The sequence below is a fragment of the Petromyzon marinus genome, chromosome 30 (assembly GCF_048934315.1).
Source record: "Petromyzon marinus isolate PM22_M1 ecotype Great Lakes invasive population chromosome 30, UKy_Petmar_22M1.pri1.0, whole genome shotgun sequence".
Lineage (NCBI taxonomy): Eukaryota > Metazoa > Chordata > Hyperoartia > Petromyzontiformes > Petromyzontidae > Petromyzon > Petromyzon marinus.
The window spans coordinates 9,406,272-9,423,285 of record NC_133696.1 but is presented as its reverse complement, the minus strand read 5'-3'; the positions used below and the strand labels follow the sequence as shown (position 1 = coordinate 9,423,285).

Here is a 17,014-nt window from a genome sequence, read left to right as displayed (position 1 = left end):
CCAACATCTATCGTCACCGTCGTCATCACCATCGTCCTCACAATCATCATCCTCACCACCATCATCACCACCATCACCACCCTCACCATCATCATCCTCACCATCATCATCCTCACCATCATCATCCTCACCACCATCATCCTCACCACCATCATCCTCACCATCATCATCCTCACCATCATCATCTTCACCACCATCATCCTCGCTATCATCCTCAAGATCATCATCCTCACTATAATCACCACCATCATCCTCACTATCATCATCCTCACCACCATCATCTTCACTATCATCATCCTCACCACCATAATCCTCGCTATCATCCTCAAAATCATCACCACCATCATCCTCACTATCATCATCCTAACCACCATCATCCTAGCTATCATCCTCAAGATCATCATCCTCACTATCATCACCACCATCATCGTCACTATCACCACCATCATCCTCGCTATCATCCTTACTATCATCACCGTCACTATCATCCTCACCATCATCGTCACCATCCTCACTGTCATAATCCTCACCACCACCATCATCGTCACCATGATCGTCATCGTCACTGTTATTGTCATCATCCTCATCATCGTCTCATTGCCATCAATCATCATCATCGCTGTCAAAAGTCTCACATCGTGAAAAAACACCGCTCATTCCATACCACGCGTGACGATGCCCCCAGCTCTTTCTGAGCTCACAGGAGATGGAGGCGCCCATCCCATTTCCACCGCGGAGCCTCGTTCACTCGCTCTCTCGCTCGCTCACTGTGGCATGGGGTGGCACCGGGTGGCATCAGTCCCGGGCCGTGCCACCCTGCCAGCCCCCCCCCCCATCGCCGAGTGATTTGCGCCAGGCCAGGTGGCCTCTTCGTTCCTCAGAGTAGAGCTGGCTCGATTGGCCAGTCAAGTCGCTGATGAAGGATCGTGGTTGACTGCGTTTTCGTGATCGATTACTCAGGGCCCCTTAAACAACGGCGGGCCGCCGCCTCGCGAAGGTGGGAAACCCCCGCAAGCCGCGTGTAGCTCGGCGCGGCTGATTCCATAGCGGATGAAGTCGCGAAGCACCGTCACACCGTCTCCCGTCACACCGTCTCCCGTCACACCTCCTCCCGTCACACCTCCTCCCGTCACACCGTCTCCCGTCACACCGCCTCCCGTCACACCGTCTCCCGTCACACCGTCTCCCGTCACACCGCCTCCCGTCACACCGCCTCCCGTCACACCGTCTCCCGTCACACCGTCTCCCGTCACACCTCCTCCCGTCACACCGCCTCCCGTCACACCGTCTCCCGTCACACCTCCTCCCGTCACACCGTCTCCCATCACACCGTCTCCCGTCACACCGCCTCCCGTCACACCGCCTCCCGTCACACCGCCTCCCGTCACACCGTCTCCCGTCACACCGTCTCCCGTCACACCGTCTCCCGTCACACCGTCTCCCGTCACACCTCCTCCCGTCACACCGCCTCCCGTCACACCGTCTCCCGTCACACCTCCTCCCGTCACACCGTCTCCCGTCACACCGTCTCCCGTCACACCTCCTCCCGTCACACCGTCTCCCGTCACACCTCCTCCCGTCACACCGTCTCCCGTCACACCGTCTCCCGTCACACCTCCTCCCGTCACACCGTCTCCCGTCACACCGTCTCCCGTCACACCTCCTCCCGTCACACCGCCTCCCGTCACACCGCCTCCCGTCACACCGTCTCCCGTCACACCGTCTCCCGTCACACCGTCTCCCGTCACACGGCAACACGGCAGAACGACGTTCGCGTGGTCCGATGTGTGAAGTAACGGAACCGATCAGCCGGAGAGTAATCCCATTACTCGGGTAATAGGATTACAGCCAAGCTCCGTTCGGGAGAGGGCACGGGGTGTTTTGGGTGACATGGGAGCCGTAGTGCAGCGGCGAGCGCTCTGCGCTAACGAACCCGGCGACACGAGTTCGATTCCCGTTCTCATGGCCAACACCAGTGACAATTATTCGACCCGGTCTTGGCCTCCCCCTCGGTCGACTCAGCCTCAGATGAGTACAGTGCCCCGGCGCCGTGCGTAAATATCACCACTGGGGAGACAAAGGCGGCAGGGCGTGCTGCTCGGCCACCCTACATAGGTGCTGCTCGCTAACAGCACTTGCCCTCACAGTCTGTTAAAAGGCTACACGGGGAATGTTTGTGTCCGTGCGTGCGTGTGCCAGCATGCCGTTACCACTTAATCTGTCCGTGGGTGGGGGGGGCAGGCGGGTGCACCTGTGTCGTTTGGGGGGGGGGGGCTCACATTCGCGTGTGGTTGACAGGGCTGTGTGGGTGTTGGGAATGTGTAGGCTGCGGGTGTTGGCTGTGGCGTGGGTGCTATGTGTGGTGGGCTGGAGTGGACTGTGTGTGATGTGGGTATAGGGTTGTGCTGTGATGTGGTGTATAGGATGCGGGGTGTAGAATGAGGTGTAAATGACGCAGGGTATAGAAGGCGGTGCATAAGATGTGGTATATAGGATGCGGTGTATAGGGTGCGGTGTATAGGATGCTGTGTATAGGGTACGGTGTATAGGATACTGTGTATAGGATGCAGAGTATAGGATGTTGTGTATAGGATGTGGTGTATAGGGTACGGTGTATAGGGTACGGATTTTGGGTACGGTGTATAGGATGCGGTGTATAGGATGTTGTGTATAGGATGCGGTGTATAGGATGTTGTGTATAGGATGCGGTGTATAGGATGCGGTGTATAAGGGTGCAGGTATAGAGTATGGTGTACAGGGCGCGGGAATAGCATTCAAGTATATTGTACGGGTGTATGAGGCGTCTGCAGGAGGTCGCGGCTGAGGCAGAGATTCCACAACGTGAATCACGACTTCCACGAGCACCGGCAGAGTCGCCGAGGCACAGCCACGTGGTCACAGCCACGTGGTCACAGCCACGTGGTCACAGCCACGTGGTCACCGCCACGTGGTCACCGCACAAAGGTCCCCCGCGTGGCCTCTAACAGACTGTTGGGGCAAGTGCCGTTAGCGAGCAGCACCTGTGAAGGCAGGCACGGCGCACATGGGGTGGGGTGGCCAACACCATGCCCGGCCGCCTTTGTCTCCCCGGTGCCCACTGCACATTGCAGTGAATAGACCGCGGGTCGCGGTGTTCGTAGAGCTCTGCGCTAACTACTGCACCGCCGCTCTTACACGCTCCCAAATACTCCCCACACACCCTCTCTCTCTCTCACACACTCACACATCGTCCCTCCCTCTCTCTCTCTCTCTTTTACACACCCGCACACACAAAAGACAAAGATCCCCCATATAGCCTTTTAACAGACTGTTGGGGCAAGTGTTGTTAGCGAGTAGCACCGATGAAGGCCAGCACGGCACATGAGGGGATGGGTGGCCAACACCACGCCCGGCCGCCTTTGTCTCCCTAGTGGCGATGTTCGTACACCACACCAGGTCCTCATTTGAGGCTGAGTCGACCTAGGGGAGGCGCAGGACCAGTTCAGATAATCGTCACTGACGTTGATCGTGAGCGGGAATCGTACTTGGGTTGCCGGGATCGTAGCGTAGTTCGCTAACCGCTACACTACAGTGACACCAAAGATACAAAGATCCCCCATATAGCCTTAACAGACTGTAGGGGCAAGTGCTGTTAGCGAGCACCTATGAAGGCCAGAACGGTACACGAGGGGGTGGGTGGCCAGCACCACGCCCGACCGCCTTTGTCTCCCTAGTGGCAATGTTTACACACCGCACCAGGTACTCATTTGAGGCTGAGTAGACCTAGGGGAGGCCCGGGACCGGTTCAGATAATCGTCACTGGTGTTGGCTGTGAGCGGGAATCGAACCCGGGTCGCCAGGTTCATAGCGCAGCGCGCTAACCGCTACACTATCGCTCCCCACACACACACTCACACACTCCCTCACTCACACTCCCTCACTCACACTCTCACACTCTCGCACCGCGCGTCCCTGACACCCACAGGCTTGAAAACTGAGCGGTCGCGGCCAGAGGATTAAGTGTCATTAGAGCCGCCGCGATCCCTCTCCGGGGGTGACGAGCCTCCCTCTCTCTCTCTCTACACGATACGGCCTTGGGCCCGTGCCAGGCCAGGTGTCTGGCTTGGTGCCAGGCTAGGTGCCTGACCGGTGTAAACCCAGCAAGGCTTAAGTCGGCGGCGCGAGTTCATCATCGTTTTGTCCCCGCCGTCAACTCGTTCGTCGGCGACGGCGGTCCCAAAGGACTTCGTCCACGGTTCTCTCTCAGGCGAGCTGTTGGGATCTTAACATCTGTCTGTATGTTGAACATCTTTCGCACCGTACGTAGCCAACCGCGCACCTCGGAGTTTAATGCAACCGGTCCTGGGTCCCTCTCTGAGCGGAACGGTGGTCACACACCACAACCACATGCCTTCAATAAAACAAAACGCAGCAACTTCTGCTCATAATTCGAATCATTTTTTTTATATTAGGATATCTAACCTGGATAATCCGTCTAGATGGAACGCCACATCTGCAAGGGGGTTCTCCGGGTGGCCAGCGACGCGTGCCTCTCCAACGGAACAAAAAGAATCACGATCTGGTTTATCTATTAATAACATCGTGCAAAATCCTCCCATTTTAAGCCAACGATCACGGAGCGTAAGATCTCGTGCCAGGGGACGATGACGCGGGGCAGCTTCGGGGGCCACAATGTGCGGCGCAGTGGGGCTCGGCGCGGCGTCCAAAGCGCGGCCGCATCTCACGGCGACGTGGCCCTCGTGCCGCTTGCCGCCCGGGAAAACCCTCCGCGGCACCGTCCGTGCGCACGCAGGGACGGTGCCGGGAAGAGGGGGATGAGGAGCGCTTAGTCTTCCCGTCAGCCGACGTGAGCGATAATCCGAAGTTCCCGGGCCCTCCACGGGAATGCCCAGGAAGGACCGGGCCCCTCTCAGGAGATGAATCAGGCGTAGGGTTTTGCTATCTCTGAGGTACGAAAAAAGAAACGGGATGCACACCGGTTGCCACCTCAAAGCGAGGACAACGATCCTGGGGGAGAACCAGGACGGGCGGCAACCCTCACGGGGCAGCGCGAGGCGGACTCCGTCCGTGCACCGCCGCGACCTCACGGCTGCCGTTGTGACAAGGAGGTGGAGGTGGAATCCACGCCACGATTCAGGGGATCTCATGCCGGGGCGTGACCAACGACGCGGCATCAGCGGCGGTCGTTCGGGCAGGGAGCGCGCGGGGCGCCCACTCGGCCGCGCGCCCCGGCCACGCCTGGATCAACGGAGACAATGTGGAGTGGCGGGTGGGGGGGGGCCCAGGATAGAACCCAGATCCGAGCCGCCACCTCAAGGACTCTCCCCCGCGTCCCATGGGCCCCTAGAGGTCCCCCTGCACCTCCTCACATTCCCCACCGTGCGGGGGCCCCCGCTGCTCCAACGGTCCGGGCACCGGTGGCCATCGCGGCCAACCTCCGCGCGCCTTGGCAGCCCCAGGTGTCCGTCAGGATGCGCGGTGCGGGGGGACGAGAGCCAGATCCCACGGACACGCGCTCGCCCACGCGTCGTGGGAAATATGTCCTTGATTAGCGCGGGGGCAGTGCCCCCCCCCCCCCCACCGCCCACACACCACTCCCCGCTCCACCACGGCCATACCTCACTCGGGACGAGCAGCCTCTGCCGTTGTCCGCATTTTATTGCTGACACGGCCTGAGTTAGTAGCCGAGCGAGAGAGACTCCACTGCACGGTAAATCTGGGGCTGGACACCTCCCCTCCCTCGTACAACTCCCCTATGCCTCCTCCCCCAAGACAGAGCTTCCAGCCACCCGTGACTGTGCAGGTCGCCACCACTCAGCCTCCACGCTCTGACCGCTCACAGCCATGTGGGAAAACGGGGGGCAGTTGGAGGCGCCTGCCGCCTGAATTTTGCACAACGGGGGGACAAAGCCATGCTGTGCTGTGCCCCCTCAACACAACCCATGGCCACTACACCTGGGTTCTCTTGGTCACTTAACCTGGGTTCTCTTGGTCACTCAACCTGGGTCCTCTTGGTCACTCAACCTGGGTCCCCTCAACCCCGGTGGCGGCGGCGTTGCTGGAAAACATTAAGGAGGGCGGTGGCGGCAGCAGAAGACGGGAGTGGCATTGAAGGGGGCAGCAGTAATGGGGCAGCAAGTGATGGGAGGGCAGCGGGTGGTGAAGGGGCATCCATTCCCACGCCGGGCCCGCCCCTGGAAGTTTTCGGCAGAGTGGTTTCTCATGAGCGGCCATCGGTGTCAGGGTGGGGCGGTGAGGGAGGGTGGAAGGGAGGGGGGCTGGGAGGAAGGCGTGGGGAGAGGGGGTGAGGCAGGAGGGTCGACTGGGTGAGAGTCCGTTTCTCTCCTAATCTCCATAACAAAGTGGCGATTTTCAAAACGGTGGCGGTGGCAGCGGTGGCCAATCGTGTCGGGAAAGGAGAGAGAGGCGCAGTGGCCTTGGCACAACTGTGGGAGCAGCGGCAGCCTCCGTGTGCTCTGATAGTCCGTGAACCAAGTGCGAAAATGTCACTGTTACACGAATTATACCTGGTGCTACTGCTGCGGCAGTGGCGCACAAGCACAACCAACAACAACAACAGTTCCAACATAATTAAGAAAAAATAAAAGCTCAACATGTTCCTTGTCAATAACAATGCTCTTTGTGCGTGGCCTTAAACAAAATAACAGACATTAGGCGACGCAAATAGAGGGGCCAAACGAGAGACGGAGCGGACCGTAAGAGTTGGAGACCGCATTTGTTTACGCCATCGGGACGCCCTGACGATGTGAATCACATTTTTTACAAATGTTGTCTGCAGACCCCAGTTTTTGTTTGAAAATCGGCAGATAAGATATTTACGAGTCATTTCACTGTCGGTGCCACCTGACGTGGTATCACTTCAGCAGTGTCCAATTGCTCTACGTGGCCAATTGCAGTGAATCACGCGGTACGCACTTGAAATGAGCGTGGGGAGCATCGAGTCGTCGACTCTCATTGGCGGTGCAGTTAGACCGGCCATGCCACCGTAGCTGGGAGCAGTTTTTGGTCAGTGTGTGTGTGTGGTGTTTATATTGGGCGTGTTGGTGTGTGTGTGTGTATAGTCTGTTCAGGCTATAGGGGGATGTTTGTCTTTGTGTATAGGGGAGCGGTCGTGTGGCGTTTAGCACGCTGCGCTACGAACCCGGCGACCCAAGTTTGATTCCACCACCAGTGACGATTATCTGAACCGGTCCTGGGCCTCCCCAAGGTCGATTCAACCTCAATGAGTACCTGGTGAGGTGTGTAAACATCGCCACTCGGAAAACAAAGACGGCCGGGCCTGGTGCTGGCAACCCACCACCTCGTGTGCCGTGTTGGCCTTCATAGGTACTCGCTAACAGCACTTGCCCCAAGAGTCCGTTAAGGCTATAGGGGAGACCTTTGTCTTTGTGTGTGCTTATGGTAATGAGCACTGTGGGTTGAACACCACATAAAGAACTGGGTTAAATTCCTGGTCACGGCTAATATCAGTGAGAGTGCTGTGTGGGAGTGCGGTTTAGCGAGTGCGGTGTGGGGAGTGTGGCTGAGTGGCTGAGTGGCTGAGTGAGTGCGGTGTGGGGAGTGTGGCTGAGTGGCTGAGTGAGTGGGGTTGTGATGAGTGTGGCTGAGTGAACGCGGTGTGGGGAGTGTGGCTGAGTGAGTGCGGAGTGGGGAGTGTGGCTCAGTGGCTGAGTGGCTGAGTGAGTGCGGTGTGGGGAGTGTGGCTGAGTGGCTGAGTGAGTGCGGTGTGGAGAGTGTGGCTGAGTAAGTGTAGAGTGGGAGTGTGGCTGAGTGGCTGAGTGAGTGCGGTGTGTGGAGTGTGGCTGAGTGGCTGAGTGAGTGGGGTTGTGATGAGTGTGAGCTGAGTGAGCGCGGTGTGGGGAGTGTGGCTGAGTGAGTTCGGTGTGGGGAGTGTGGCTGAGTGGCTGAGTGAGTGTGGAGTGGGGAGTGTGGCTGAGTGGCTGAGTGAGTGCGGTGTGGGGAGTGTGGAGGCTGCTCCCTGCCCGGGAGAGAGGGAGCAATGACGATGATGTTATCAGCGCGCGTGTTTACACAGCGCCGGCCACTATAGGAGGTCATTATCGGGGTCAGGAGGTCACGGGTTCAGCACTTATTCTCCGCCTCCTGCTGCACCCCACGAACAGGTGAAGCAGTGAGGTGTGCAGCAGTGAGGAGTGAAGGAGTGAGGGGTGAAGCAGTGAGAGGTGAAGGAGTTAGGGGTGAAGTGGCCAGATTTGCACTGAACACAGAACGCTGTCGGAGGAGCGCATCTCCCCCTCTCCCTCCCTGCTCCCACTCACTCCGCCGTCTCCGCTCTCTGTTCCGAAGCCCCCGGGGCCCGGCGTCCCCACTCTGTAATCTTCTCCCGGTAAACACCCAGAAACACCCCAATAAACAAGTGAGAAGCCCCTTCAGCTGTCCGGCGCGAGACCGGCGAGACGCGGGGACAAACGACAACGGGAGCCGCGAACTCGTGACCCCTCGCCGCTCGCGCCCGCCGCTCGACCTCACCGGGCAAGCTCACCCAGGTCGCTCGACCCGCAACCCTCGACCCAGGTCGCCCACCCCGCAACCCTCGACCCAGGTCGCTCACCCCGCAACCCCTCGACCCAGCTCACCAGGGACCCGCCTCTCGCGCCACGCGCGTAATTGCACCGTGTCACGAGCCCTTCTTCCTGAGTTCGCGTCTCCAGAACAAACACGATTAATCCCCGGCACGTGGGGTCCGCGCGGGGCACCCCGGGGGACCCCGCGCGGACCTCCGACACGCGGAACCCCTGCGAAGTGGTGTGCGTGGGGGGATAAGGCGAGGGGGGCGGGGGGCACGGTCCTGAAGACAGATCCCTGAGACCCCGAGACACGGGGACCCCCCCCCCCCGCACCATCATCACCTGCAGCCCCACCACAGCGACCCCCAGCTCCGGGCATCGATTGCCAACACCGCTCACAGCGCGAGCCGCAGCACCAGCGGGACAACATCGACACAACAACGGCACAACAACGACGCACAGCGCGGACGTGGACGTGGCGACGGGACAAGGCGGACACGCGGGACAGCGGTCGACCCAAAAGCAGGGGCCATCGTTGTTAATGCTCGTGTTGGGCCTAGTGTTAGCACTAGTGTTAGGGCGAGTGTTAGTGTTAGCACTAGTGTTAGTGTTAGGGCGAGTGTTAGTGTTAGGGAAAGTGTTAGTGCTAGTGTCGGGGCGAGTGTTAGTGTTAGGGCGAGTGTTAGCATTAGGGATAGTGTCAGGGCGAGTATTAGTGTTAGGGCGAGTGTTAGGGCGAGTGTTAGTGTTAGAGAAGAGGGCTAGGGTTCAGGATATCATTAGGGTCAGGGTTGGAGCTTAGGGTTAAGATCCGGGGTATGGCCAGAGTTAGGGCTAAGTATGAGACTTAGGCTTAGGGTAGGTGCTAGGGCCTTGCGTCCAGGCTGAGGGGTTCGTGATGGGGTTAAGATCAATGCGGCTCTTCTATTCCACAACGCAGACCCCGCGGTCATCCCGTGTCCTCACCACGCATCCCTCACCTAACACCCAAACCACACACTCTCACCACAACAGACTGTTGGGGCAAGTGCTGTTAGGGAACACCCACAAAGGTCGGGTGGCCAATATCACCTTCACCGGACACACAAACTCACACCACACACACACCCTCACCACACACACACAGACAACAGGCTCGCCCGCGCCTCACCTGTCACGCTGACGCGCATGATGGCCACGAGGCGCCGGTTGTTGTCGAGCTTCCTGCTCAGGCGCAGCTCGCCCGTCGAGCGGTTCAGCACCAGGAGGTTGAACTCGTTGCCCCGCTCGAAGGCGTAGGTGAGGCGGTCGGACACGTCGGGGTCGTGCGCGGGCACGCGGCCGATCACCCCCACGGGGAAGCTGTTGGACTTGTTGGTCACGTAGTTGTTGAAGAGGATCTCGAAGTTGCTGAGGCTGGGGCTGTTGTCGTTCTGGTCCTCCACGTGGATGCGCACAGTGGCGCGGCTCACGAGCGGCGCCGACGTCGCCTGCACCACGATCACGAACTCGGAGCGCGCCTCGTAGTCGAGGTCGGTGAGCACCGTGAGCTCGCCGGAGAAGATGTCCAGCTGGAAGACCTCGGGAATGTTGCCCTCGATGATCTGGTACATGACCTGCGCGTTGGGGCCCTCGTCGGGGTCGCGCGCCGTCACGTACCCCACCACGGAGCCCACGGGGCTGTTCTCCTTCACGTAGATGGAGATCTCGTCGAGCTCGAAGATGGGCGGGTTGTCGTTGACGTCCAGCACCGTCACGACGACGTCCACGGCCGTCCTGAGCGGCGGCGAGCCGCGGTCGACGGCGAAGGCGCGCAGGTTGTACACGGCGACGTTCTCGCGGTCGAGCCGCCGCACGGTGCGCACCAGGCCCGACGTCGACTCGACGGTGAAGTCGCCGTCGCCGTCCTCGCCGCCCTGGAACGTGTACTGCACGCGGCCGTTGAGGCCCGAGTCGCGGTCCGTGGCCGACACGGTGAGCACGCTGGCGAAGGGCGGCGCGTCCTCCAGCACCGAGCCCTGGTAGCGGTCGCGCAGGAACTTCGGGGCGTTGTCGTTGACGTCGCTCACCATGATCTCCACGTAGGTGGTGTCGGACTTCTGCGGGATGCCGTTGTCCTTGGCGGTGATGGCGAGCGTGTAGGTGGGGCGGTCTTCGTAGTCGAGCTCCACCAGCGTGGTGATGGCCCCGCTGTTGGGCTCGATGCGGAACTGCGGGACGTTGTCCTCCATGAAGTAGGTGATGCGCGCGTTCTCGCCCATGTCCTCGTCCGTGGCGCTGATGACCACCACGGTGCTGCCGACGGGGCGGTCCTCGTGCACGCTCACCGAGTAGTGCGAGCTCTGGAACACGGGCCGGTGCGTGTTCGCGTCCGTGATGTTCACGAACACCTGCAACGCACGGCACGCACGCGCGTTCGACACGCGCGTGTGCGCACAGGGTGGGAAAGGAAGGGTGGGTCAGGCAACTCGGAGGTTTGTGACAGGTGGGACGCGTGCGCAAAGGTGGAGGAGGGGGATGGCGAAAAGAACTTGGAGGTGAGGAACAAGAGGAGGTGGTTGCGGTTGTCCTTCCCCCGCACCTCCGACTAGCGCGTTTGGCTACGTACGGCGCGAAAGAAGTTCCACATACAGTACACACATGCGCTCCGTTATTACAGGCCCCGATCTCCTGGCACGGCAGTCGAAACAACGATTCAGGTTTCTAAATCCGCCCCTCCCCCACCATTCCAGCACCCTCCCCCACATCCCCCTCCCCCCACGGCACTTCTGCCCAACCAGCAGTGTAGATTTGTAGACTACGCCACAAATGAGTGGGGTCGGCAGCGGTGGGGTAAAGTGTGGGTGCTCCCAGCTGTTTCCAAGACACCTGGACAACCATCACGAAGGCGGCTCAAAGTAACCCCTCTAAAGATGGGGGGGACGGAGGGGGGTGGGAGGGGGGAGCACTCTGGAGATCCCCAGCAGTGAAGAAAGCAGTGGCGGGAGCAGCGGGTAATTGCAGGGCTGCGCCTTTGTCCCCTGTACAGCCCAGCCCCCCTAATCGTTGTTACCGTGCGGTAGTGTACTAACACTAACGGGGTTGAAAGGCTTCTCCGGGAAGTGTCGGTTTCGAGGGGTTTCCCCTTTGATCCTTACATCACTACGCTGGCCATTGCAGTTTTGGCGAAGTGGGGGATGGTGGTGGTGGGGGGTGGTGGTGCTGGGGGGTGGTGGTGCTGGGGGTGGTGAGGTGGTGTTGGTGGGGTGGTGTTGGTGGTGGGGAGGTGGTGGTGGGGGGGTGGTGGTGGGGGTGGTGGGGTGGGGGTGGTGGTGGGGGCGCAAAACCGGTCCAGGTGCGCCGTGGCCGGGAATCGAACTCAGGTGGTTCATAAGCGGCAATGCTCTGCGCTATAACGGCGACGATCCCGCGACCACCGCGCCGAGTCGAGGGCGACTGTTGCCACACCGACGGTTTCCGAGGCGTCTATCTACAGTCGCTACGCGGCCGAGCCGTGTACACACACGGGCAACACGCAGAGACAACAACAAACAACAACAAACAGCCACCATTGTTCGCCACCAAGTGGCGGTGACAGTCACAACGGGCGCCTGAGCTGGGCGAGGCGCACTTTGAGACGGCATGCAGCAACAGCAGCAAACAGCTTCACCACCACTGTGGACCGTCTCGTAAATCTCTGTAGCCTGCGCTCCTTCAACTAATGAGGAAGAAGAGAGCGATGCTTCTGTCTCCTTAAGTCCTCTATATGTGGCTCCTGAACCATATTGCCATTGCCGCTGCTGCTGCTGCTATCACGCGCAGGAATAGAACAGCAGAACGAGGGCTGTGGCAGACTGAGCGAGATGCACACAGCAGAGGAGTCTCAAACACCTCTAACACCTCCTTCACCACCTCCACCATTACCTCCACGACAACCTCTACCACCACGGCCATTTCCACCACCACTACCTCCTCTTCCACGACCACCTCCTCACGCAGGTGACGAATTCCACTCCACGTGTTTAGCCCGATTGCCCCAAGGAGAGCTCAAGACTTTTGTTTTTCAGGAGAGTCTCCCGCCCAAGTTTCGGTATTCTAGCCCGAACTGGGCGACACTTGAACCGTGGAGACCCACGGATTAAAGCCCCCCCCCCCCCCAATGCTCTACCAACTGCAACACAATATTCGGCCACCAAGTCTCCAGACAACCCTTCCGTGGATGATCCTGCGACTCCATTGGGATGTTTGGCCAATGGCACTGAGTGGGCGTGCGGACGTGGGCTTCGTGAGAGAAGGGAGGGGGAGGGCAACCGGACAGACCCCGGTGAGAACCCATCACGCGTCGAGAGAGAGAACGGCGGGTGAAACTCACAAGGGCCGCACAGATGAATTCAACAATGCACCACGGAGCCGCTATCGCGACTGAGCATCTCGCAGCTCATGGGCTGCGTCACTCGACACGGTGCCAGGCGGGTTGTCTCCCATCCGAGTGCTGTAGAGAACTAACCAGGTTCTCAAAATCGCTCGGCAAATGCCGGCTGTGGGTACACTCCCGGCACATGTGGGCCACACATCACGTCCCACCATCAGCAGGGCGAGGCGGGCCAGGTTACTACTGGGAGCAACTTGGGACGGCTCGGCATGGACCGGTGGTGGCAGGAGAGCGATTCGATTAATGGGCTGCCGGTACTCGTGTGGACAATACGAGCAGCTTATCGTCACAGCTCACCTCGCATCTATACTGCATCTATTCACGTGCTATGAAGAAGGGCCGTTGCCCGAAACGTCGCCTATCTTATATCATTAACAAAAGTGTAGAATTATTGTTGTTGGTGGTGGTGGTTGTTGGGCACCGCTGACAACGGCAGCAGACGCAGCAGCAGCAGCGTCGTGAAATCATCTCACACTCGACACTACAATACTTTATTGTCTTACTTTCTTTGTAAGGTACAACTGTTCAACAGCCTCCTGCTGGGTGTGTTTTACTCTGGTCGCTATTTGCTCCTTATTTTCGTGCTGTTGTGGTTTCGACGACCCGGAAGACGCTCGCAAATGAGAGTCATCCCTCGCCTCTTGCCTTCTCACGGTTATATAAATCGCACTCGAAACCTGCTCCATGAACGTGCTACTGCTCGTCGCCTATTGATTTGGGTGTTTCAGAATTGCTCACTCTTCTGGCATCATAGCTGCTTGCGTTTTGACCTTTATCACCCCCGGTGGGGATGGGACGTGGCAGGAAAGCGCTGTAGAAGACTAGCAGATTGTGATGGGTGGGACACGTGTTCAGGGTGGAGGATGGGGTTAAGCAATTTCGAGGTTGGGAATCGGAGGATGAGGTAGGGATGACGGGACACGGTGCGCAAGGTGGAGGAGGGCAGGTGACCGAGACGGACAATTGGAGTGGCACCCAGAGGTCGATGACCCACAGGGGAAAAGAAAACCTAAAGATGGTTGTGGTGGTGATGATGATGACCCCTAAACGACGAAGCGACCGGCGCGTCCCAACTCCTCGCTCGCTCGCTTCGCTCACCTGCGCCGTGTCGGCGAGCGTGCCGTCCGACGCGGTGATAGTGAGCACGTATCTCCGCTCCTGCTTGTAGTCGAGCGGCAGCGCCACGGTGACGAGGCCGCCTCCGCTCTGGCTCGTCATGGCGAAGCGGCTGCGCGTGTTGCCGCTCGAGATCTGGTAGGAGATGACGCTGTTGCTGTCCCGGTCGGTGGCCGTGACGGTGAGCACGCTGGTGCTCACGGCCGCGTCCTCGTTGAGGCGCACGTGGTAGGTCTTGTGCGTGAACTCGGGCTTGTTGTCGTTCACGTCGATCACCGTGATGCTCACGCTGGCGGAGGCGCTGAGGCTGGGCGAGCCGTGGTCGCGCGCCTCCACCGTGAACTCGTAGCGGTCCACGGCCTCGCGGTCCAGCTCCGAGGCGACGGTGATCCAGCCGGTGCCGTTGTTGATGGCGAAGGGGAAGGCGGCGGGCAGGTTCGAGAGGCTGTAGGCGAGGCGCGAGTTGTCGCCCGCGTCGGCGTCCACCGCCTGGATGTGCAGCACCGAGTGGCCGAGAGCCGCGTTCTCGAGCACCGACGTCTGGAAGGGCGTGCTCAGGAAGATGGGCGCGTTGTCGTTCACGTCCACCACGTGCACGGTCACGATGCCCGAGTTGTTGGAGAGCGTGGGTCGCCCGCTGTCCTGGGCGCGCACCCACAGCGTGTACTCGCGCTCCAGCTCGTAGTCGAGCGTCGAAATGACCTCCACCACGCCGCTGATGGGGTCCATGGAGAAGTGGCCGCGGCTGTTGCCGCTGATGATGCTGAACTGCACCTGCGCGTTACTATCCTTGTCCGCGTCCGTCGCCGCCACCGCGAGCACCGAGCTGTGTGGCCTCACGTCCTCGCGCACCTCCGCCGAGTAGCGCTTCTCGCCGAACTGCGGGTAGTTGTCGTTCTCGTCCAGCACGCCGATCACCACGGTGACCGTGGCGCTGCGCGGGCCCGGGTCCTTGCCCTGGTCGTTGGCCTCCACCACGAGCGTGTAGCGCTCCTCGCGCTCGCGGTCCACCACGCCCTTCGTCGTGAGCATGCCCGAGCGCGTGTCCATCTCGAACACGCTCTGGTCGCCGCGCACGATGCGGTAGAGGATGTTTGCGTTGTCCGCCGAGTCGCCGTCCGTCGCGCGCAGCTGCAGCACCGGGTAGCCCTCCTCGACGTTCTCGCGGATCGTGTCGCGGTAGACGCTCTGCTCGAACACGGGCGCGTGGTCGTTCATGTCGGCCACGCGCACCGTGAGCACGCACGTAGCCGTGCGCCGCGGCGAGCCCCAGTCGGCCGCCGTCACGCGGAACTGGTGCTGCGCCATGCTCTCGCGGTCCAGGGCGCGCGTCGTCGCCACGGCGCCCGTGGAGTTGTCGATGGAGAAGAGATCCCCCGAGCGGCTGTCCACCAGCGCCGTCATCGAGTACTCCAAGCGGCCCGCGTCGCCCTCGTCCGGGTCCTTGGCCGCCAGCGTCACCACGGCGGTCCCCGGCGGCTGGTTCTCGGCCATGACCACGTCGTACGAACTCCTCGGGAAGCGCGGGTAGCTGTTGGCCGCCCGGGCGCGCCTCCTCCGCCGTCTCCTCCGCCGCGGGGGTGGCGGCGGCGGTGGCGGCGGCCGCCCCGGGTCGGCCGCACCGTCCCCGCCGGCGCCTGGAGACGGCGCGGCCACGCGCAGGGAGAACAGCACGGGGAGGCGGCGCAGTGCCCTGCCGCGGGAGCCCGGGGCCAAGCCCGGGGAACCCAGGGACCCCGGGACCGCGGGGGGCCCCGGGCAGAGCGCGTGAAGCAGGATCCGCGCCGTCCCGCGGCACAGGGCGCGGCGCGCGAACACGGCCCCCCTAGCCGCGTCCACGGCGAGGCGCGAGTCCCCGGAAACGCGCCTCGTCTCGCAGGGGGGCCCCTCAGACGGCGAGCCAGGGGGGGGCTCCCCCTGCGGCGAGTAGGAGGCGGCCCTCAGGCTCAGCAAGCGGCGGCCCCGTGCCACGCAGGGCGGCGCGGACGCGCGCACGACCAAGGGGACCGTCCCGAGGGACCCGGGGTGCGCCAGGGGGGTCCTCGCTTCCGCGCAGCCGCGGCCGTGCGGGCGCGCGGTGCGGTTGGCGGCGCCGGGGGGAGTCCTCGGGGGCAGCAGGGCGCGCACGTAAACGAGCAGGGGGGCACCGTCGGGCGGCAGGGCGCAGCGCGACGCCATCGCCTCCTTCCCGCTGGCCGCGTCGCGCCAGCCCGGCCCCGGGGAGGATGAGGAGGCTAACAAAGAGAGCGGAGCGCAGAGCGAGAGCGCCAGCGTCCAGGCGAGAACCAGAGCATCCATGTCTGCGGGGGCGAGGTGGCCGCTAGCGCCGCACGGATCCCTCCTGCACCTCCACGTCCGCCTCCATCGCTACCGCCCCCCGCTGCTCGCCATGGCAGCGAGCGCAGCAGCAGCAGCGCGGGGGAGCGCGGTCACCCGGCGGCGTCTCCTCTCGTTCCTCGCTCTCCTCTCGTTCCTCTCTCGCCTCTCGTATCCTCCTCGTCCTTCTGCTCGCGTCCTTCGTCTTTCTCTCTCGCGCCCTGTCCCTCGTATCGTCTCTCCCTCTCGCCTGCCTCTCTCCTCCCTCTCCCCTCCTCTCTCTCTCTGTTCTCTCGCCGCGGATCGCTCCGCTCCTGCCGCTCTTCTCCACGCAAAATGGCAAAGCGCGTGCGAGGCGGGGGGGGAGCCCCTCCCCCCTCCTCCTCGCGCCCCTCCCCCCTCCTTGCGCCCCTCCCCCTCCTCGCCCCCCTCCGCCGCCCCCCGCAGTATTAGCATAAACAATGCGGAGAGGGTGTGGGGGTGTGAGATGGGGGTGGTGGTGTAGGGTGGGTGTGGGTGGTGGTGTAAGGTGGGTGTCGGTGGTGTAGGGTGGGTGTGGGTGGGGGTGGGTGGTGGTGTTGGGTGGGTGTGGGTGGTGGTGTAGGGTGGGTGTGGGTGGTGGTGTAAGGTGGGTGTGGGTGGT

General features: G+C 61.3%; 1 protein-coding gene across 4 annotated transcripts in view; it reads right to left on the bottom strand.

The window, feature by feature from the left end:
- The window catches only part of CELSR2 (cadherin EGF LAG seven-pass G-type receptor 2), a 114,904-nt gene extending 98,196 nt beyond the window's left edge, over positions 1-16,708 (bottom strand). For all 4 annotated transcript variants that reach the window (XM_032963497.2, XM_032963496.2, XM_032963494.2 and 1 more), the window contains exons 1-2: positions 14,038-16,708; positions 9,700-10,918 (exon numbers count right to left, since the gene is read on the bottom strand). In XM_032963497.2, coding sequence (XP_032819388.2) covers positions 9,700-10,918; positions 14,038-16,353 — 3,535 coding nt within the window. In that variant the 5' untranslated portion in view covers positions 16,354-16,708. The remainder of the gene's footprint in view (positions 1-9,699; positions 10,919-14,037) is intronic.
- Positions 16,709-17,014: the final 306 nt, after the last annotated feature.